This window comes from Haematobia irritans, chromosome 1 (genome assembly GCF_050003625.1).
Source record: "Haematobia irritans isolate KBUSLIRL chromosome 1, ASM5000362v1, whole genome shotgun sequence".
Classification (NCBI taxonomy): domain Eukaryota; kingdom Metazoa; phylum Arthropoda; class Insecta; order Diptera; family Muscidae; genus Haematobia; species Haematobia irritans.
The window spans coordinates 79,786,765-79,809,807 of record NC_134397.1 but is presented as its reverse complement, the minus strand read 5'-3'; the positions used below and the strand labels follow the sequence as shown (position 1 = coordinate 79,809,807).

The 23,043-nt window shown below is 32.2% G+C and overlaps 4 protein-coding genes and 3 long non-coding RNA genes across 8 annotated transcripts; 1 reads left to right on the top strand and 6 right to left on the bottom strand.

Annotated features, from left to right (window-relative positions):
- Nucleotides 1-829, bottom strand: LOC142239443 (uncharacterized). Its single transcript, XR_012723030.1, has 3 exons — nt 599-829; nt 429-534; nt 1-363 (listed from the first exon to the last, which is right to left on the bottom strand). It is a non-coding gene; the product is annotated as an uncharacterized LOC142239443 (long non-coding RNA).
- A 1,390-nt stretch (nt 830-2,219) lies between these two features.
- On the top strand, nt 2,220-3,060 carry LOC142221263 (c-Myc-binding protein homolog). Its single transcript, XM_075290922.1, has 2 exons — nt 2,220-2,377; nt 2,434-3,060. Exons 1-2 carry the CDS (start codon nt 2,366-2,368, stop codon nt 2,839-2,841), a joined length of 420 nt encoding a protein of 139 aa, XP_075147037.1. The 5' UTR covers nt 2,220-2,365; the 3' UTR covers nt 2,842-3,060.
- A 181-nt stretch (nt 3,061-3,241) lies between these two features.
- Nucleotides 3,242-4,550, bottom strand: imd (death domain-containing immune deficiency protein). The gene has a single exon (XM_075290921.1). It carries the CDS (start codon nt 4,515-4,517, stop codon nt 3,735-3,737), a length of 783 nt encoding a protein of 260 aa, XP_075147036.1. The 5' UTR covers nt 4,518-4,550; the 3' UTR covers nt 3,242-3,734.
- Nucleotides 4,551-6,242: 1,692 nt separating this feature from the next.
- LOC142221264 (uncharacterized) lies at nt 6,243-7,962 on the bottom strand. Its single transcript, XR_012717977.1, has 4 exons — nt 7,630-7,962; nt 7,201-7,564; nt 6,805-7,136; nt 6,243-6,740 (listed from the first exon to the last, which is right to left on the bottom strand). It is a non-coding gene; the product is annotated as an uncharacterized LOC142221264 (long non-coding RNA).
- Nucleotides 7,963-11,127: 3,165 nt separating this feature from the next.
- Nucleotides 11,128-12,341, bottom strand: Scgbeta (sarcoglycan beta). Its single transcript, XM_075290920.1, has one exon. It carries the CDS (start codon nt 12,224-12,226, stop codon nt 11,213-11,215), a length of 1,014 nt encoding a protein of 337 aa, XP_075147035.1. The 5' UTR covers nt 12,227-12,341; the 3' UTR covers nt 11,128-11,212.
- Nucleotides 12,342-12,729: 388 nt separating this feature from the next.
- On the bottom strand, nt 12,730-17,561 carry NANS (N-acetylneuraminic acid synthase). 2 transcript variants are annotated; one of them, XM_075290919.1, is made up of 3 exons: nt 17,274-17,561; nt 13,676-13,833; nt 12,730-13,625 (listed from the first exon to the last, which is right to left on the bottom strand). In XM_075290919.1, exons 1-3 carry the CDS (start codon nt 17,380-17,382, stop codon nt 12,819-12,821), a joined length of 1,074 nt encoding a protein of 357 aa, XP_075147034.1. In that variant the 5' UTR covers nt 17,383-17,561; the 3' UTR covers nt 12,730-12,818. The 2 variants fall into 2 exon arrangements, with proteins under 2 accessions (XP_075147034.1, XP_075147033.1); XM_075290918.1 differs by having other exon boundaries at nt 13,676-13,891; nt 17,254-17,557.
- Nucleotides 17,562-22,308: 4,747 nt separating this feature from the next.
- On the bottom strand, nt 22,309-22,765 carry LOC142239438 (uncharacterized). Its single transcript, XR_012723029.1, has 2 exons — nt 22,599-22,765; nt 22,309-22,537 (listed from the first exon to the last, which is right to left on the bottom strand). It is a non-coding gene; the product is annotated as an uncharacterized LOC142239438 (long non-coding RNA).
- Nucleotides 22,766-23,043: the final 278 nt, after the last annotated feature.

Genomic DNA, 23,043 nt, shown 5'->3' with positions numbered 1-23,043 from the left:
AACACTTTTGCATTGATCATTCGATTTCCTTCCTGTTGGTGTTATAAAACAGCATTAAAATGTATTAACATGCGGGCAATTTGGAATTAGGAACGTACTGGACCGCGTGTTAGAATTGATTTCCAGCAGAAGGAATTCACAAAATATCCATTTTAAACTGATAATAGCATATGAACTAAACTGACGATGTGATGCACATTTTCATCCATAAGTTGTTGATTTCAACAATTTGTTGTTTTTAACAATTTTAATTGGTTACACTTGTAATGTTTCTGGAAACTTTTTCTTGTCGATAAGCCAATCATTTTCATTGGTCAACTTCTTAATGTTTGCAAGAATGTAGCATCCAAAGATTTTAGTTTTCTGCAAAGAGATTTAAATTTAGTGACTTCTCTAAAGCGTTGATTTAATTTTTCATATTGTCGTACCCATTATTATAAACTATTTTAAGCAGTTCCAGTTAATTGTCCACCATTTTTTCATCGGTCAGCATTTTAATGTTTTTAAGAACGTAGAATCCATAATTTTAGTTTTCTGCAAAGAGATATACATTTAGTGACTTCCTTAAAGTTTTATTTCATTTTCTATTTTCGCTTACCTATTTTTATAAACTATTTGGTTATTTGTCTAAAATTTTCCATTTTTTTATTTCTTGCAATTGACCACGAACTTCGTTGCACAAATAAGTATTGAAAACCACATGGTTTTTTCGTTGCATTTTAGCGTAGTGTTTTGTCAAAGTTTTCTCATATTATCTTCAACACCTTTTCAAAGATTTCGTCAACATTTTGGCAAATTGGAAGTAATTCGCAAACAATTTGAAGATGTATTGAAGATGAGCTATTTCAAGTCAAGTTGAATTTATGTTGAAAATTATATTTACCCTCAAACTGAAAAGTTGTTGCATTTGAAAAACGTTTATCCTGTGTTTATTGGGATGAGATGTTCTGGATAGAACACCAGTGCAACGATGTTCTGGATAGCCAATACAAATGTTGCATCCAGTGCAAAAAGAAAACAGCCCTAATGATTCTTTTACAACTATCTTAAAATGCACTTTGTCTAACAATTTGAAGAGGCTCCTAATAATTGCACCCAATAATTGCACTCATGCGAAGCGTGGATGAAATCTATGTTTAGAGAATGCAATCAGGTGGTTAACATCATTATTCTGAGAAGTAGCGGCAAATTCAAAAAATTTTGGCAGGGTCCCATATCAAAATGTCGTTGCGGGTGTATATGATTCCCATATCAAAATGTCGTTGCGGGTGTATATGAACTAAATTCATGTATTTTAATTTTTATGCGCTTTACAGACTATCTGTTATTCCGGACGGAATGTCGGCGTTTGTAAGGAATCTTACAGTGTGTCGGATCGATACGACTTGTCGGCGATGACTAACTAATCGGTAAATGTGTTATCGATCCCATAAACATGCAGCAGTATCGATTATGCCTTCGGACTTAACTTATAGTGTGCACAATATATGGGATATGTTCGACACGAGCACTATCGTCCGGAATAACTGATAGTCTGTAAAGCGCATTAAGCGGACCTTAGACGGTCGGATAAACACTCCGACAGAGGTTCGTCTATTTGTTGTGTGTTCGTTGAAGTTTTCCCCTTACACTGCACGAACAAATGTGATGACAACAATGAAGTTGTATGAAGATTTATGGGTGAAACCATTTTTTACTGAAAAAATGGAAGAAAATAATAAAAAAAAATTTGGTATATGTGTCAAAACAATGATTCCTGAAGTAATCCACATTTAATACATTACAAATTACTTGATGAATTTCAAAATACTTGTCGCCTGGTTTTCCATTGATTGGAAGTGGAATTTTTCCACGTTTTTGCCACAATACTGGTTTAGATTTATATATTTCTTTAATTTTCAACCAGAATTGGCGATCCATCATTAATTTCATTGCAGAAATGCCTGTTTTTAATGTAAAAATAATTTTGTCTTTGATAATGTTTGTCGAACATCCCCTTACACTCATTGATTTGTACCACCCAACCAGAAAAAATCAAAGTTGTTTTGATTTTATGCCAACACGTCCCCGCGACAGCCGAACACGACCTTATACTATCGGATTTGTCGCCACAACGTGTTGTGTTTCAGGGTTTATCCGACCGTATAAGGTGCCCTTTACTCGTCGCCAGTGTTATGTCGATAAATCCAAAATTATTATCCAATCTGGCAAGATTCCAGCAAAATATTGGTTATTTTTCATACGAGTACCCGAACATCATATTCACAGCTCTATATAGAACAGTTAGTTTTCTGATGAAAAATTAAATTGTGGTGGTTTGGGTTCACTTGCATCCGTCCATTAAGCTAAGACAAGTTTAAACAATATGGCATTCAAAGTAAGTAGATATTCGGAAATTTTGTTGAAAATCCTAATGTACCCTTTCATTTACAGCCAATTGATCCCAAGCGGGATGAATATCGTCGCTATTTGGAGCGTGGTGGTATAATAGAATCCTTAACAAAGATTTTTGTCCGCATTTTAAAAGAACGCCCTGAAGATCCTACTCAATACCTGTTGAATAATTTAGGTGATGCTCGCTTACAAGCTGATAATATAGCATATTTGCAGAATGAATTGGAAGATGCACGTATGGAAATCCAGCGTTTAACAGACATTATTAAGAACATTAATCCCGACTTACTCAACGAAGTTCAAAGCAAAAATTCACCAAATGGAGATGCCAAATTAGAACTGAATATTAATTCAGCTAACCAGCAAACAGATTCTTCAGAAAACATTCAATCCACACAGGCAGACAATACCGTCTTAGATGAACAACTTGCTAATAGTTCTGAATAATTAGCAAAAGATATCTCAGTAGTTTTAAGAAAATCAATCCGAATATTTCGGATTAAAAATATGTATGTATTTTGCTTGCATTTAATTCATAAACAGGAACCAGTCATGGTTGCTATACATATAAAACTTAAACCGTATTTTAACGAATCAGTAATAGGACGAGTTATAACCAACACTGAATCCCAGTTCAATAAAAGTTGATACTTATAAAATTTAGAATTTTGGCTTATAACAAATATTAGTAAAGGGGGGTTTCGTCATTGTTCTATTTGAAGTTCTCAATTTCGGCATTCATATGGTATTGTGGATACGCTCCCTACGCGATGGGCATGAAGCCGATCAAAAAATAACTGCTGCCCGATTATATTCTATTTCAATAATTGAAATGAGAAAATTCCCCTTCATGCTGAATTATATTTTTCTTTTATTCTCTTAATATACATTGGAAGTAAGACCGGATGTAAATATTTGAGCAGCCACTCATGAGTGAACGTAATAATTTGCGTTCATTCCCAAATATTTTGAACTTCATCTCAAATTCGCAGACTTACTAATTAAACTCTCTATTACGAAATAAAAATAAATTTATTATGTACATATTAACATAGTGTTTATAAATAAAGCCATTACTAAAATCTTGTTTACAAAATGAAAATCAAAACTAAAAATACCAAAAAGGGATAAAAGTTTTCATTTGCTTGCTAAAACTCATTATTACGTATCAATAATTTAAAAATTGCCCCTTATTTTTAATAAATAACGAAAATAATAAATATGATTTTCACTTTGAACATAACATTAGTATCGACCACAATGTTTACATTCTTTTTTTTTTCATAAATGACCATTATCAGAAATATTCCGAAAAGGGCCTTGAATAATATTGTATAAATTTAACATTTATTGGATTCCATTTCTTGCTTCCATGTACTTTTCATTCTGTACACACATTCATGTTGACCACAATTCCAAAGCACTTTTGTAAGATAGCCCAATGTTCTTATTTCATCATCTGCGTTACTAACCCAATCTAGAAGAAGTTGATAAATTATCTCCTTTGTCCCATGTACTTGGTTATCCAATTCGGATTGTGAGATTTGTCCTTCGGAGAAACCAAGAACCCTCATTACTTGTTTCCAACCTCCTCCAAGATGAGTAGAAACTGTATCTAACATTCTATGGTTTGGTTCAGCGAACGAGTTCATCATAACATCAATGGTTGTAGTTTTCTTGTTGAATTTCTTTTCTTTGCCAATTTTATTCGGTTTGCAGTTGGATGATCTGTTGTTGTTTATGTTATAAACAGATCCCAAGTGTAATGAATTCACATTTGAAATTTGCATGCAAATTTGTTGATTTGCGTTGTTAATGTTTAATGTGTTTTGTATATCGGTATTTTGATGGGATTGCACTAATGCTGTCTCATTGACTTGTTGATGGCCAGGAATACTTCTAACAACACCAATTGTTGAATCATCTGGAGCCACGGGGGCTGCGTCTTTCTCTGTATAACCATTAGGCACTTGCTGCGACTTTCCGGAATGATTCGGAAATAATCTTTTTAAAAAATCCATAGCGATATTGCAAAATATAATATCGCGATCAATATTACTTCTGACAAAGTAACGTTGTTGGTAGAGATGTGTACGTGACCGTAGTAATGGTGACTGGCACATGGGTCACATTTGAATATATAACGAGAGTTGTGCTTGAGTCTATTTTGTTTCCTTCAAATTTGATTTTGAGGATAATGGGTTATCGACAACCCCCAAAAGGGTTGTCATCGATAACCCATGTATAGAGAAAGATAAGATGAAAAACTCTCAAACTCCTAGATTTAAGCTCTGTCAATATCTATACTCAACGGAGGAATATTTATATCTCAGTTTAAATTTTCTTCTTCGCATATTGAAATCATTCTCAAAATTAAAGCTCTTGGAAGTTTAACTATTTGGAACATGAATATCTTACTTTTTATAACTAATTGAATCATAATGAAGTCGTCATACCAGGACAAAATCGTGAATGGTCACATTTCGAAAAGTTTATAAAAATTCATTTTTTACCCTATTCAAGGTCAAATACCCCCTCTTTTTAATATTTTAATATTCTCTATAAGCCAAAGAAAATTGTGTTCCATTTTTTCAACGAAATATTTCTAAAAAATATTTGTTTGTTATGATTATTGAATTATTATTGTTACAAGTATATTTTTAATATGTAATTTATGAATTAACAAAATATTATTACACTTCTATATAAAAAAACATTAAAATAACTCCCATATAAAAAGTGCAGTAGTAAGGCGCATACATTTAATAATTATTACAACTGGGTATTTTCTGGATTTCCCTTCAAATAGATTTCCCCTTTCAATTTGATTTCCCCATACAATTTTTGGTTGTTCTGAGTTACTATTGTAAGAGTTCAGATCCAAGCTCCAAATTTGAGGACTATACGCAAAACATTTAACGCCTTTAGAAAAAAATATTGATATTCGCACTAATATATATTGCAAATGTAATTTATGAATTTTCATTTACTTTAAATCCAATATTGCAGATTTTTTTCTATTTTATGCTTCTTTGAATAAAAAAAGCAAATAATTTTGTGAAGCAGACATTTTTTCTACCGACGGCGACGACTCTTAACGCAGTTTATTATAATTGACTGACTCTTGTGTGTAACGCTTTGCAGAAGTTAAGTTGCCCAATCGTTTATAGCAATTTTGTGATCAAAAATATTGTTTTAATTTGTCTTATCTGGGTAAAAAATGTATTTGTTTTAATTTAAAATTTAAGTATAATCATATTCATGCATACTTCGTTGTAAACTAAAAAGCATTAACACACATATTTTCAATTACAATAGTTTCAATGCGTTTTCTCAAAATCTTACAATACTCTCGTTTCGTACATACATAAAATCAGCAGCTTTTATGCAACGGTAATTTCTTTGCAACAAGTGAAAGGGGAATCAATTTTTCTTCGGTTTCAAATCCTTCTTTTTGAGAAATACGAGAGATTTCATTAAAAAAATCCGTGAAAATTTTTCCCGTCTCACAGAACAACCCCTCCCAATAAACACAAACGTTTGAAAAATATTAAAATTCAATAATTTTTCAAACATTTTTTCAAAGGATTAGGGTAATATTCAAGTTGAGAAATTGTTGAGAAAATCGCGTTCTCAACAAAAAACAGACATTACCCTCAACAGTAAAATTCAACACAATAGCAATAATTTCTCAATTGTAATCCTCAAATTGAAATGCATCGCTACTCAATAATTTCTCAAACAGTTTTCAATGTGAGAAAAATAAAAAACTAGCATTGTTGCGAATACTTTCAAACCACAATTTGTATGAAAGTCAATCCTAGTTCTAACTGAAAGTCAATACTAAATTTCTAGGGATTTTGTAAATTTTATTATTTTTTCGTTAACAAATATAATAATCTTAAAAATAACATTAATAATATATGAAAATAATAATATTATACCAATCAAAATGTAATTATCTTATTAAACGTATTAATAAATAAAACTATGAATACAACTTTAAATATCTTAAACATTTTTACATGTATAATTCCATTTCCTCCATAATGTTGGTGTCATTAATATGCTGGCAATTTGAAATAATTACTATCGAGGAACTTGCTGGCTTGTGTGTTAGAATAGATTCCAGCAAGAGGAAATCACAAAATATCAAACTGATGACGGGATGTAAATTGATGTAATGCACATTTTCATCCAGAAGTTCTTGATATAGGAATTGTTGCACTTTGTTTTAATTGGTTGCACTTTGTAAGTTTTCTGAAAACTTTTCTTTGTTGTTTCCTTCATCGGTTTTTCATCGGCCAACATCTTCCAAGAATATACCATTCAATGATTTTAATTTTCTGCAAAACAATCGAGTTTTGTGATTTCCATTATGTTTTCATTTCACTTTTTATTTTGACTTACCAATTTGTATTTCTTCCAACTGACCAGGTACTTCGTGATTTCCTCAAGAACGTTGGTGTTACAAAATTGTTGTTATTAAAATACTGGCAATTTTCAGGAACTTGATGACCAGATAATTGGAATGAATTTCCAGCAATTTCAATTCACAAAATAACAAATTAAACCGATGATGCACATTTTCATCCAGAAGTTCTTGATATAGGAATTGTTGCACTTTGTTTTAGTTGGTTGCACTTTGTAAGTTTTCTGAAAACTTTTCTTTGTTGTTTCCTTCATCGGTTTTTCATCGGCCAACATCTTCCAAGAATATACCATTCAATGATTTTAGTTTTCTGCAAAACAATCGAGTTTTGTGATTTCCATTATGTTTTCATTTCACTTTTTATTTTGACTTACCAATTTGTATTTCTTCCAACTGACCAGGTACTTCGTGATTTCCTCAAGAACGTTGGTATTACAAAATTGTTGTTATTAAAATACTGGCAATTTTCAGGAACTTGATGGCCAGATAATTGGAATAAATTTCCAGCAATTTCAATTCACAAAATAACAAATTAAACCGATGATGCGATATAAATTAAACTATCGATGTGATGCGAATTATCATCCAGTAGTTGTTGATATGGAAAAGCATAAATACCAAGTTTTTTTGGTTGCACTTTGATTTATGGAAACTTTCTCTTCTCGATAAGCCACTACCATTTTTCATCGGCCAGCCTCTTAATGTGTCCAAGAATCAGCATCCAAATATTTTAGTTGTCTGCAAAGAGATTTGAGTTTAGTGACTTCCTTCAAGTTTTCATTTCGTGTTTTAGTTTTACTTACCAATTATTATAAGCAATTTCAATTGATTATTAAAAAATTTCCACATTTTTGTATTTCTTCCACGAACTTTGTTGTCCAAAGTAGTATTGAAAACCATGTGGTTTTTTCGTTGCATTTCAGGGTAGTGTTTTGTCAAAGTTTTCTCCAATTATCTTCAACACATTTTCAAAGTTTTCGTCAACATTTTGCCAAATTGGTTGTAATTCGCAAACAATTTGAAGATGAATTGAAGATGAGCTTTTTCAAGTCAAGTTGAATTTATGTTGAAAATGATATTTACCCTCAAACTGAAGAGGTGTTGCATTTGAAAAACGCTCATCCTGTGTTTATTGGGCTACGGGAAAAATTCCCCGCAAGTCTTTCATGTGAAACCCAGAACATACTCGAATAAAAAATCCCTTGATAATATCGACAAACATCGACGAAACGTGGGGAAACATGCAATTGAAATTATTTTATTTACATCAATGGATAAAGGAGTAACTTCCAAAAAGTATATTACCAATTGTGTTTTAAAGTTTGAAGTTCTTTATGTTTACAATGCGACTATGTTTACTGCAACATCAATTTTCTTTTAATCCGAGTCAATTTATAATTTTATTCGGATCAGCAGAAACAGTCGTGTTTGCTCTCTTTTTTTCTATGAGTGTATATGTGGGTGATTACACATTTTTCGAAAATCAAGATCACGAAGATAACCAGCACACACAGAATTTAAACTAACTCACGTTCTTAATCAAACTCACAGTCACTCTCTCAACGTGATATCTCTTAATGATCAAAATGACAAAGATGATAGATCAGCTGCTTTAAAGACACAGGGTGCACAAGATACAAGAGCTTTGCTTGCTATGTCTTCAATTACAAAGCCCAATAACCACCTAAAAAGATATGTGCTATGTACAGATTTAAGGTGAGTATTAAGTTCAAGTTTAAGGTGAGTACCACTACCATTTCCGAAATTATACGTTAATACCAGTTAAAAGCAGTGATGCCATGCGTAGGGAAAAATCCTTTTTTGTAGGGATTTTTTCCTAAAATTACATCTGTAGGGAAAAAAGGACAGATTTTTCATATTTTCTACAAATGTAGGGAATTTTTCCAATATCCAGAGTTTACTACATTTTGCAACAAGAAGAGTACTTTTCCTTAATATTCCAAATATTTGAAGATCCAAAATATATGGTAGCTTCAACGAATGGAATACGCAATTCACCGTTAACGATGTTATTGTAATGATTTTATTTAGAAAAGTACAGCGGTAACGTTAATGCGCTTTACAGACTATCAGTTATTCCGGACGGAATGTCGGTGTTTGTAAAGAATCTTACAGTGTGTCGGATCGATACGACTTGTCGGCGATGACTAAATAATCGGTAAATGTGTTATCGATCCCATAAACATGCAGCAGTATCGATTATGCCGTCGGACTTCACTTATACTTTGCACAATATATGGGATATGTTCGACACGAGCACTGTCGTCCGGAATAACTGATAGTCTGTAAAGCGCATAAAAGATGTTTTGCATTGGTATTTAATTACAAATGCGTAAATAGATTTCATTTGCGGAATGAACGCTTCCATTAAGGTTCATAAACAGGTGATGGCTTCCTCAACTTGGTGCCACTCAATATTTTCTAATACAAAGATCACTTGCAGTGCGTACGCGGATTCGTGTGCATAAATGTAGGATAAAATATTATTACAATACTTATTCGAGCCTATTGGACAAGAAGATTAAGGGCCAGTTTCTCATTGTCTTGTTATTATTTATCGTGTCGATAAAACAGCTGATCCCATACAAAAATTTTACTAAACGGAGGTCTATCCACCGGTTAAAATTAATCGGAGGATGAGAAACTGGCCATAAGGGAGTTAGTACTATTACTGAAAAGAACTTGTTCAATAAGCTCGAATAAGTATTGTAATAATATTTAATTTAAAGACTAGGACATTAAGCCGGCCTGCATTGGTGTCAGGCTAACATAAAAATAGTAAATGTAGGATTTTTTTCCGGAATATCTTCAAAAACTGTTTTACAACTGTTACATTCACAACAGTTTTTAATGTTTTAGAAAAATGTCGTCTAGCGAAGAAAATAAAACCATTCCGACAAAATTTAGAAAATAGCCTTTTGACCAAATTGGCTCATTGTTGAATTAAAGCGTTGGCTAGAGGCGGTCGAAAAAGACGATTTTAAATACCAATGCATTGTTTGTGGAAAGTTCGTAAATTGTAGAAATCAGACCTGAAGAAACACGCGGCCATTAAAGTCCACAAGAAAAATGTTGGTAGTGTTAAAAATGAGCAATGATGTTGCAATGTTCGAAATCCGAATAAAAATGTCAATATTCATATTATTGAACATTTGGTCCCTTTATTGAAGGATATAATCCCTGAATAGTAATTTTAAAGAAATTGAATTCAATATAAAATATTTGTCTTTTTCTTGCCAAATTTGTTTGAATTTAGTACCGTAGGGAAAACAAATTTTGAACGTAGGGAAAAAAGGGAATTTTTAGGAGCCGCGTAGGGAATTTTCAAAAAACTTCCTGGCATCACTGGTTAAAAGCATTATCAAAGATAATTGAGAAGAAGATGCAGTCTTGTCATAGCAAAACTGAAGCACCAGAGGACTCTGCCAACAAAATATCATAAAGTTTGCGTCGACGTGTCTCTCAAATGTACTGCCGTTTGCGTCGGAAAATATAACATTTGTGTTTTTCATAAATTTCTGAATAAAAACCCACAAAAGCAGTACCAAAACGATTGTAGACAATTAAAATAAAACGTATGTGTATTTTAAAGTAAATATTCATTATGGTTTTATGTGAATATTGCCGTTTAAATTTATTCTTGGGCAGAGCTACTTTGGAAAAAATTGACAAATAAAACAATTTTTTTCTCATAGTCCTCTACACCTTGACATTTGTCTTCTCTTGATAAGAGCACAATGCTCAATCGTGTTATACTCAATTATCTTTGGCATTATACGTCTCATAAAAAAATCATTTATACGTCTCATAAAAAAATCAAGATCACAAAAACCATGCAATGGGTACTATGTTCAGGTTTTCCATCAAAACTCTAATTTAAAAATGGAAGTGGATGATATATTTTTATCAAATCATAGATGGAAAAGATAAGGACACTAATTGCGTAAAATTTTATTTTAATAAATCAATTGATTCCAAAAAGTAAACGGGAAAACCACATAGTTTTCGTCGCCGAAACCGACCATAGTACCAACTTTTAATTTATATTTCACGTTATTGTACGTCCAATTCATTTTATACCCACGTTTACTTATATATTTCAGACATACTTAGGATAAGGAAAATTTCTTTGAGATTAAATTAGTAATAAAGATACATATACTTAAAAAATTTGCATCAGTTCAACGAAGGGTTTTTTGACAGACATTCCTTTCCGTTTTCAGTAGATATTTTTTGTAGGCTTTTGTTGACTCGTGTATACATAGTGCAAAGATCATAAGTTAAACAAAGATCAAATTTCTTTATTTTTCAATAAATTGTTTACCATTACTTCATAAGGGTGTATAATATTATATGATTCTGAACTTAATTTATTCCGCATGGATCATACTTTGAACTAAAATGTCCACAAGAAACTTTTGATCCATTGTGTTCCTGTGGTATTTCAATACGAAATAATTTTCCTTGCGGCATACATACACATAATTTGTATTGCAAATTACCGGTTCGTAATCCCATGTCTGTGTTTACTATTGGAATTTTATTCATGTCGAGAAATATGCCTGAAGAACCTCCATCCAGATGTGTAGCACCCTGTGTAGAATTTATTGAGACATTTAGTTCAGTTTTCATGGAAACAACTGCGGAATCTATCACAATGCCTTCGGAACCTCTTACAGCTATACGATTGTCTACCGAAGATAAAACGAAACTTTTATCAGCAGGACTAACAATTCTACTTGCACTGTTGACTTTGGATATTAAAACACTGGCCCCATTCGGGATGGTGTAATGTGGTCGGTGTGTTGTAAAAATTGTTTCCGAAGTTTTTGGGTCTTTTAGTTCAAAATTGTTTACGCCACGTAATTGCACACCTCCGTTATCTACAATTAGTCGATTTGAGCCATGACTGTTTCGATGGTGCAGACGCACGTATACTGGAGCACTTTCACCTTCTATGACAACGGGTTCATCTAAAAATCCCTCCAATTGTCCCACATTCTTTGAGAATATTTTATCCAAATCTGTTTCACCATAAAACTTTACAATGTCTTCGGGAATCAATTCCATGCCATATATACCTTTTCCCAAGTGTAGCACTCCAATAATAGAAAGTGTTAGCAATAGATTACCAAGCGTCAACACCAATAATATGGTGACGATTGACCAAAAGGCAAATGTGTTTCGACCTCGGGTCATTGGTTTGCTGTTGCAATCATGGCGACGGCCTTCACTTTTGGTTGGTGTCAATTTTTCCTTTTGTAAGTGTCCTTTGTCGACAAGAAAATGACCAATGGGAAGTGTTACATGATCGGAATTCACTTCCTCTGAGTAGGATGGCGAAGGCCCACGAATGAAAGTGTTTTCAAAAGATTTCATTTTAATATCCAATATCTTCACTTGACGAAGCAACGAATTAAGTTTATGTATCTTTTACAATACGATGTTTTGTTGTGACGTGCTGGGTAAAATATTTTATATATGTATCATCAAAACTAAATGCATACTGAATTTAGGACATGCGCATAACATAATTTAAATTCTTACAGTTTACATATATACAAACATTTATTTCAGTACGTACTAAACCAAATTTTAGAAACACCTAGCGAAGTCTATTAAGGCTTTTGTGAATTAGCTTCAATATGAAAAAAGTTTGCAGTCATTTAACACTTTTATGTCATAAACCTCTAGGTGGTCAATTTTAAAAAGTGTTTTGGTGAATTTTGGTAAAATAGTTTGAGAATAGGTTTGTCGGGATCATTTTCCGAGAATAAAATAATATGTTAGTACACTTCTTTGAGGCGCCCCTGTAACATAACACTATATTAACATTGTCTTACATTTATGTACCACTATACTACAGAAAAAAGTTGACTGAATTGGATAAATATCTGAAATAGTTTTATTGAAAATGTTAAATACATGTGGACATATCTTACACATTTTTGTTCGTCGATATATTGGAAGTTTAGGAAGTGCTAAAATTGCTTATATGTTCCCATTGTAAAGGTTCATCCGCTTCGATTTGTATTAAGAGTTGTTTACCAATGACATCGTCCAAATGTTCTGCCCATATCCCGTGTGGTTCAGATACCTTTACTTTTATATCGTCTGCGGATATAACATGCCCAGTATTGAGTATACGTTTTGCTACCAAGGACTTTCCCAATTTATTTCTGCAGCTTATTTCGCAGGGTGCTAAAACTTTGTATTCGTCGCAATCATTCAATGAGTCCTTCACATCTGATGAATCACCAAGGATAGAGATAATTTCAAAACTACTAAATGCAGTTTTGGTAATAGAATTTGACATCAACTCTTTTATATCAGAAACGAGTATAGACATATCCTTAGGCTGCAGTGAACACTTGTGGTCTGATCCCTTAAGAGTATTGTCCAATGTAAAATGTCTCTCTATAATTCTTGCTCCCATGAGAACTGCCGCTTTAGATATCTCCAAACCAATTTCATGACCTGAGTATCCTATTACTACATGTGGATATTGTGCTCTTAATAACGATATTCTCTTTAATTGACAATCTTCTGGTTTCGTTGGATACGAAGATACGCAATGTAATATTCCGTAGTTAGTTTTCTTAGCTTTTCTCATTATCTGCACAATTCGTTCAATACATTTGGATGTTTGCATTCCTGTTGAAATCAAAATGGGTATTTTCAGTTTGGCAGCTTTCTCCAGTAACAAGAAATTATTCGAATCTCCAGAACCAATTTTTATAAATGGCACGTCCATATCATTTAATTGGGCTAGCGAAACCTTAAATAATTGTTAATTATGATTAAAAAGTATGTCTTTCAAATCCTTACTTCATCCATTGCTGATGCTGTAAAATCTATGCCAAGAGAATTGCTGTATTGTTGAAGTTCTAAATATTGTTCCAAAGAGAATTCTAAGAATGCCTTGTGTTCTCCGTATGTTCTTCCCCAAGAGTTGGCACCATCATATTTGCGCCGCAGAGCAGATTCTGTAAATTTTTCCGCAAGGCATGATTTTTGGAATTTTACACAACTACAACCGGCTTTCTACAAAAGGGGTTAATAATAAGATGTACATATACACATTAGCGTAGCTAGACAATTTGCCTAGGGGGGGCTATAGCCCCCCTAGCTAAAATTTGTAGACTGAACTTATAGGTTCAATTAATGTTTTATTTCATAAAATTGAATAAAAAATTAGACATCAAAATAACTCGACAAACAATTTATAATAAAGCAACTAAAAGTCGTTCCACACTTTTCCCAGCAAAAAAATTGTGAGTTGTTCTAAAGGAACAACTTTAAAAGTACTTCCAAAAATGTCCTCAATTATTTTAACTACACAGGAAGTTTTTTTACTTAATTTTTTTTTTCATATTTTAATGTGTAATTTTTTGTTTTCTTTTTTTTCAAATAGTTTAAAAAAAGAGTAAGAATAAATAAATTGGTACAAATTATTCAAATTTTGCCACAAAACTGCTAAATCCATTATAGAAAAATCGATAATTTTTGAAATTATTCCAGAAAAACGTTTCAAACAAGCGTCAGAATGCATTAAAAATCATAAAAACAATATAAAAATTATTTATTTGGGAACAAATTTTTTAATTCACATTCAAAAGAATTTGTACTTAAGAAAGATGATACCCATATTAAGAAAATAAAAGTAAATGGATCCCTCATATCTGATGAGAAACGCATAGCTGAAGAAATGAACAAATTTTTTATAGAGAGTGTAGAAGAAATAGTCAGCAGTATACCTCCGATCATTTATGAAAATAATATTACACACATTCCAAAGGAGAACTTCAAATTCAAATTTATAAATACCAATGATTTGAAATCTTTATTAAAGGGAATGAATACAAAAAAAGATCAACATTTTCTGTCAGTAAAAATTCTATTAAATAACTTTGACTTGCTTGGTGAAGCAATAAAACGTTTAATAAATGAATCTATGCGATGGGGAATTTTCCCTAAATGTCTAAAAGAGTCATATGTAATACCCATACCGAAAATCAAAAATACGGATAACCCCAATGAAATAAGACCAGTAAATATGCTTCCGATTCTAAGTAAAATATTGAAAAAAGTAATATACACGCAACTGAATAGCTATTTTGAATCAAATAATGTATTTATCGAAACGCAATCAGGATTCAGACATAATCACAACTGTGAGTCCCTTTTGAATCTCGTTATTACTCAATGGAAATCTGAAGTCACGAATAAAAATTGCATCGTAGCAGTTTTCTTGGACTTAAAACGTGCATTTGAAACCGTCGATAGAGAATTATTGGTACAGAAAATTGAAAAATATGGAGTAAAAGGAGTTGAAAGTAAATGGTTTAAAAGTTACCTGGAGGAGAGAACACAAAGAACAAAATGTGGCCTTTATGTTTCATCAGGGAGTACTGTAGGAATCGGTGTACCGCAGGGAGCAATATTAGGAACACTGCTATTTTTAATATATATTAACGATCTAAAAAACATATTAAGAAATACTAAATTATGCTTGTTTGCTGATGATGCTTTGTTGTACATAAGTGGAAAAAATACAAACGAATGTATATCAAAGCTTAATGAAGATCTAAGAGCAGTGGAAAAGTATTTAAAAATGAACAAACTGAAGCTCAACATAAACAAAACTAACGTAATGGTTGTCAATGGAGTCATTGAAGGAAATATTCTAATCGATGAACAAGAAGTGAATCAAGTTGAGAAAATAAAGTACTTAGGTATTGTAATTGACAAAAAATTGAAGTTTGATGCACATTACAACTATATCTGCAAAAAGATCTCAAAAAAAGTTGCTTTTTTAAAAAGAATACGAAACAAAGTTTCTCTTCCAACAGCAATCAATATATTTAATACGATTATTAAACCTCACTTTGAGTACTGTTCAACAATCATGTTTATGGGAAATCAAGCTATGAAAGCCAGACTTCAGAAGTTACAAAATAAAGCAATGCGAGCGATTCTAAAATGTCATCATTTAACGCATACAATCAGCATGTTGAATAAACTAAAATGGATGTCAGTTAACCAAAGACTTACAATGAACGCATTGATATATATATTTAAAATAAAGCACGACTTAGTTCCAAAGTATATGCAGTTATATAACGTATGTAGCAGACGTTCAACCGTACAATTTACGAAATATTCAAGATTTTCGATTAAATTTAAGTAGAACCAATTTTTATCAAAACTTATTGTTATATAATGGGCTTAAATTATTTAATGAACTGCCAATTGAATTAAAAAATGAAAATAACATACATTCCTTTAAAAAATCGCTCATTTCATATGTAAAAGAAAATTTTTGAAAAGTTATGTAATGTCAAAATTACCCAATCCAATTTAATAATTTAACGAAGTATTGTTTAAAATCAGTAGCATGTTATGCTAAATAAATAAATAAAATAAAATAAAAATAAACACTGAATTCGGATCTCACCTTAAGAAGTGATGCAAATTCATTGCAACGGCTGTTGAAACGGTGGACATTTGTCCTATGACAAGCTCATATTACATTCATTGCTTCTCCGCCAATTTTGCACCACTTCTAGACCCAAAAAGAACATTTTCACTACTTTTTTGGCAACGCTTTTTCGATTCGATTGTTCATGAAAGTCTTTAGCGGAAATTTGTGCGATTGTATATACTTGTTTAATTTTTATAAAAATTAAAAAAAACTATTGACATTTATTGAAAAATGGAAAATCATAAATAGAGTTTCAAATTCTGGGGGGGGGGCTAAAATTTTTCTGGGGGGGTCTAAGCCTCCTCCCCAGAGGCCTTCCCACGCTTATGCATATACAGATCAAGTCTACCAAAATACGGAATTAATTGGTATAGTAATTTATATATAAGTGCTATTTTAATTTATGTAGTATCTTAATATATTCCAATACTAGCATTTTAGTTGTTTTTTTTAATGTTCAAGTTTGCACACGAATATTCATTTTTAACATAAAATTTGTATCTCCACAAAATTTTAACGTTGCTTTTCGGATGGACAAGAAATACAATACAAAGAGTTCGCAGAGAAAATGCAATTGTTTACTAGTTTTCGGCAATGCAAAATTTTGCGAACTCGGGGATACGTTGTCCCCTTTCCATCCTGAAGAGTTGAGAAAATACTCTCGAGCTCTTCACATGTGCCGATAGTTTGAAAATTGCGAGAAATTACTGCGGTCAGGAAGCATAAAATAAATAATAAACTATTATGAAATGTACATTAATTATAAAAATAACTTAGGTTAGATCTACCAAAACATGATAAGATTTATATTTATGCTAACTGCAATAAATGTGCAAATTAGAAGATTGTCTCCAAAGCAGTAAGTGGTTTTAATATACATAAATATAAAAATATCTAGATATTACATTTATTTGAAAATTACCCATGCTTCCAATATCATACGTTTTGCAATTTCCAAACTACCCTGATGATTTTGTCCTATTTCAGCTATGATATAGACATGACTTCCATCTCGTTGTATACACGATGTACCCAATTGTAGCGAACCCATGTTCAAAAGCACGACTGAATGAATGAATAAATTTAAATCAATTTAATCAATTGTAGGCTAATCCCAAAATTCCGGTAGTGGTTCTTTTGTCAGTGACATGGTAACAATAGACGGATTGGGAAGCCAGCATGATGTTGTTATAAAATTCTTCTGGTGAATCTTGCGAGACATTAGAATATTTTTCATGTTAATTTTGATAATAAAAAACAGAATTTTCAAACAAAAACAGGGAGCAATCAATTCAATAAGTTTTCTTCCCTTAAAATAGCATAGTAAGGAAAAGTTACCGAGGACATTTTCGATTTTCTCTTATGAAAGACGAATTTAGTTACCCAATATTTATTAGATTTCGAGTCATATACCCTACGAGCTGGTAATACACGTAGGGCATATTTTGGGAATTGTACGGTTTGATTCAATTGGGTAGTAAAGTGGTTTCACCGTAATGTGAAACGTGTTAGGAATAGAGGTGTGCGCGTGACACGAAGACGCGTGAATCACGTGAGTCGTGAACAAAATCCAAAGCAACTCTCGTGAATGTGCTTGAATGGGACTAAAATAAATATTTTGTGCGTGAGCGTGCGTGAGAAACAAAATCGGTTCGTGAATGTGCGTGAATAAAATTTCTGCAAAATCACGCTCACGAAAATAATCAAGATTTAATTCACACTCGTATGTTAACTGAAATTAATTTGCCTCTCGAACTATATTATATTTTTGAATTTTGTTACCTTTGCTGATTTCCGTTTGGAAAATATCGTGAGTCTCGTGAATTTGTCGTGAAACACGTGAACTGTCGTGAATCGTGCGTGAACGTGAGTCTTTAAAAGTAATTCGTGCGTGAGTACTGGTTTTCATTTCGTGAAACTGCGTGAGTGGGATTGGCTACCACACGTATCGTGCGTGAGCGTGCGTGAATAAATATTTTGCTTCGGGAATGTGCGTGAGTGTGAGTGAAATTTCAGTCACGCGCACACCTCTAGTTAGGAATCCCTTGTCATTGTCATATAGAATCGGGCAGTATTCGTTGATAAAGGTCGGCACTAGAGTGAGCATAAAACAGGTTTTTTTTGAAAGTCGGTTTTTCTCGGTTCTAAAAAACCGGACCATTTTTTAAAACCGGTGGGCGGTGTTTTGAAAATTAAATAACCGGTCTAACCGGGTTTTCCCCAAAAATAGTACAAACGCTAAATTTAATATAAATGGAGGAAAAATATTTCAATGTTTTAATGTAAAAATTGTGATTGCGATAACAATACTGAAGATAAACATTAAAATGTTGGATTTTTTTCTTTTTTGGTTCCATTTGCTTTTTGTGAATATTTCTGAAATGTTATATTAAAGACGGTGTTGAAGAGTCTGAACAACCAAAAATGTTGGCTTTCATTTTGATGCTTTTCAAAATATTCACAAACAGAGCTCAGAAATGTACACCAAATTAAGTGGAATAATAATAACGTAAGAAATATCATAGATTTTGTTGACAAAATGTACGCTCCTAATTGAACAAGCACGATTTGCTTATATTTCATTGAAATATCTCTGGGATTTTTTAGAAAACCAACGTATTTTATTTTACATCTTGGACGAATACTATTTTAAAAGTGTTCAGAAACGGGTTGAAACAGCGCAGAAAATACATTCGGGATGTTTTCTTAATTCATTTTACATTAAAAATAAAAAATCCGAAAACCGGTTTTTATTGTATTAAAAACACCGGTTCTACCGGTCCACCGAAAATGGGATTTTATACAAAACCGACTATCGGTACAAAACGAAAAACCGGTCCACCGATTTTCACTGACCGGTTTTGATCACTCTAGTCGGCACTACATATATGCTCGATTTTCGAGTTGAAAACAAATTCATTTTCGGGATTACTTTTTTAAAATAATGGAACAAATCTACTTTAGCAAAAGTTGTTAAAAACAAACAAATGTTTTTCAGTGTAGGAGAAGAGATTTTAAAGCGAAAATGTTAAGTAAAAAATTTGTTGCAAAAGCCTAGTTTTCGAGATATCGACACCTGAAAATCGGTATTTCTCTTTATTTTTTGTTAATTCTGGCAGCATGAAATGAATGAAATTGTTTTTTTTTTATTTTTGGTAAAAATAGTACATTTTAAAGACAAAATATTAAGTAAAAATTTTGTCGGAAGAGCGTAGCTTTCGACATTACTTTTAGGATGATTATGTGCCATGGATACTAAATCCAATATACGTGATAATGAAAACTTTAGGGGCCCGTAACTCCGAAAATAGGCCTTTCCGGCAAAAATTGGTATATTACTGAAGTGGGCCAAAGATTCTGCTAGTTTCGAGATATCGACACCTGAAAATCGGTATTTCTCTTTATTTTTTGTTAATTCTGGCAGCATGAAATGAATGAAATTGTTTTTTTTTTTTATTTTTGGTAAAAATAGTACATTTTAAAGACAAAATATTAAGTAAAAATTTTGTCGGAAGAGCGTAGCTTTCGACATACCGACCCTTGAAAATCGACGTTTCTCCTATGGACAGGGTCCACAGTAGGCTAACGCTAACCCAAAGTGCACTTCTTTTCTTTTCAAAAGTTTTTTTATTTTCTGACAATATTTAAAAACATTTTTGTCAATTCATACTATATAATAAAAAATAATTAATGTTGAAATTGTTTTATAAGAAAATTAATTATTATGTTTTTGATTTTCCTGTTAGAAATATGTATGTATATACAAATACATTTTTTCAGTTAATAAAATACATTCAAACTCAATAGGCCCAGTCTCGTAAAGGAATCAATTATTTAAAATTTGTTCGGACATTTTATCATTTGGATGGCAAGATAATCTAGACGCATCAACACATATTGCAAAACTAAGAAGCCTATGGGATGAATTGAATGCTGGTTTGCGATTGATAGGGCAAAATATATTACCAGATATGCCATTTATCTGCAAAATACTCCACATTCTTCCTCCATCCTATGAAATGTTCCGGTCTAGTTGGATGATGCTCACGAGGGATACAGACAAATCCATAGCTAATAATGCAATTCTGTCTTTTTGAGAGAAACTTTAAGAAAACTATTCAAGATTCAAATAACAATCCAGAAGCTTTAATGGTGAAATCTAAGAAAAATTACAAGCAAAAAGTAAGTAGCAATGTGTCAAAGAAGGAGGACGTGTCCCATTATTGCAAAAAGAAGGGACATTGGCTGAAAGATTGCCGAAAATGGATTGAAGATGGAAAACCGTCGAAGAAGACTGCCACCACAAATATCAACCTGACATTAAATACTGAAAGCAATGTAGAACGTGTATCAGTGTCTAAAGAAGCTTGGTGGATTGACAATGGGCCTACGAAACATGTAACAAATTCGAATGAATTATTTTCTGAATTTAATAGTTTCATAGAGCCTCAAGTTATTCAAGCAACAGGAAAAGAATATATTAAAGCATATGGTAAGGGAACTATCCAAATAATTTCAAAAAGTATGTTTGGTGAGTACCTGATATATCAAGTACTTGCAACACAAGATAGAAATCCAAACAGAAGTTTCAACTCAACAGTAACGGAATGCTGGCTATCAGTAAATAATCAATCCGTACTTTATGGGAGTCGTTCAAGAAATGGAAGCCTTTATAAAGCCTCCATACAACCAATAATACCAAAGGTAAAACAAAATATATGTTTGGATGTTTCAGACAGCTCTATGCTTCAGCTTTATCATGAAAGAGGGGAACCCAAGATATACGCCATGTGAAAGAAAAGTTGGAAAAGGATTTTCATATACAAGTCAAAATGAAACAAGAAATTTGTGAGCTATGTACTTATGGAAAACTGTCAAGAATGCCGTTTGGAAACAGGAAAACAGTAACCGCATGTGGAGAACTTATTTCAGATGACGTTTGTGGTCCATGCTATGAATCCTTCCAAGGGTACAAATATCTTATTCTATATAAGGATGATTTTTCGAAATTCAGGTATGGGTATATAGTTAAAAAGAGATCCGACGTGGTAGATACACTTAGAGAAATATTAGTTCATGCAAAAACACAAGGTCACACTGTGAAAACTTTTCTAAGTGACAATGAGTTGGAATTTAATAATAAAGAAGTGAATAGAATTTTAAAAGGTTTTGCAATAACTCACAAGTTAACGGCACCATATACTCCAGAGCAAAATGGTCGGTGTGAAAGAGATAATAGGAATACAGTTGAAATGGCAAGAACGTTTAAATATGCGAATTTAGAAGTAAACTATCCCGTTTCTATGTGGGCAGAATTGGTAAAATCGGCTATATATATTTTGAACAGGACTTCGAAATCCTCTATTCCAGGTATAAGTCCTTTTGAAGCTTGGTTCGGACAAAAACCCAGAATAAACCATTTACGTATAATTGGTTCAAAGTGTTATGTCCATGTACCTGAAGAGAAGCGCTTAAAGATGGGCAAGAAAGCTTTAAAAGGATACTTAGTGGGATATGATGGAGATGAGCGATACAGAATATACATACCAGAAAAAAAAGAGTAGATGTTTCAAGAGACGTTAAATTTGACGAAAAGATTCAAAATTGTCAGAACCTAAACAAAGAGGAAAATGATGAGAAAAACAAGGACATATCAACAGAGGCAAATGCACCAAGAAAAAAGTGACCCCTTCTTTAAGTTAAAATGAACTAATTGTGAAGAAAGTTAAACTTCGTATAGCGCCAAAGACATTTTTATTTTTTTGAACGATGTGAATTTCGTTTAAATTAGGTAGAATGCATTCCATATATTAGTTAACATTTCCCTATATTTATGTACCACTATACTACAGAATGAAAAAATTTAACTGAATTGAATTCATATATGGAATGATTTTATTGAAATTTTTTCATTCATTGGGACAAATCTTACATATTTGTGGTAAACCTTTTTACTTCAAACTTAGAACTGCTTACCTTCGTTTTTAAATACAATTTTATTTATTTATATAAGCAATTTTTTCTTCTATAAAATACACGTTTTATTAATATATTAAATATACTTATTTGAAATCAACAGCATCGACTGGCCTTGAAATATTAGTTTATTATTCCACTTTTTCCAATTTCCATGTAATATCATCAACTGTAAACCGCATTTTTCCTTCTTCTTGTACATTTCACTTTTCCTTTTACAATTTCAATACCTACAAATAAAAAAATCAAAAACCAATTTTTTCACAAAAGGTTAGCGTCACTGAATGTTACCTGTTAATTGAAGATTCCAAAATGAAGACGAATGAAGGGGTTTTTATTCTGTTTTCTTTCTTTATGCACCATCACGAACATAGTTTTTTCTCACTAATTTAAAATAACAAATATTTTATATATTTTATTTATTTTACTATCTTATTTTTTAACAATTCCTCCGTATACCATAACAACGCGATTCCAACTAAAAAACCAACCCACGCGCAAACATACCGATTACATCGATGACAGTTATCGATTGCAGGTAGATAAAAGAAATATATTCTAACAAGTGTGTCTCCTTAAGTTTTAAAAGGATCGAATACTTCTTAGTACGAATGAACTAAAATATTTTTCTATGCCAAGTGTTATTCGTATGTATGATAAGCTTTCTATAATAAAGAAAGTCAGAATTGTCATTTTATAAGAAATTTTACTAAATTTGAGGAAACTTGGTTTTAGT

Coding starts and splice junctions, on each gene's coding strand:
- Scgbeta (XM_075290920.1), bottom strand. CDS start 12,226: ATGAAATCTTTTGAAAACACTTTCATTCGTGGGCCTTCGCCATCCTAC.
- imd (XM_075290921.1), bottom strand. CDS start 4,517: ATGTGCCAGTCACCATTACTACGGTCACGTACACATCTCTACCAACAA.
- NANS (XM_075290918.1), bottom strand. CDS start 17,382: ATGGGTTCGCTACAATTGGGTACATCGTGTATACAACGAGATGGAAGT. Junction 13,892..17,253: donor GTATGATATTGGAAGCATGG/GTAATTTTCAAA, acceptor CCCCTTTTGTAG/AAAGCCGGTTGTAGTTGTGT. Junction 13,626..13,675: donor CAGCATCAGCAATGGATGAA/GTAAGGATTTGA, acceptor CAATTATTTAAG/GTTTCGCTAGCCCAATTAAA.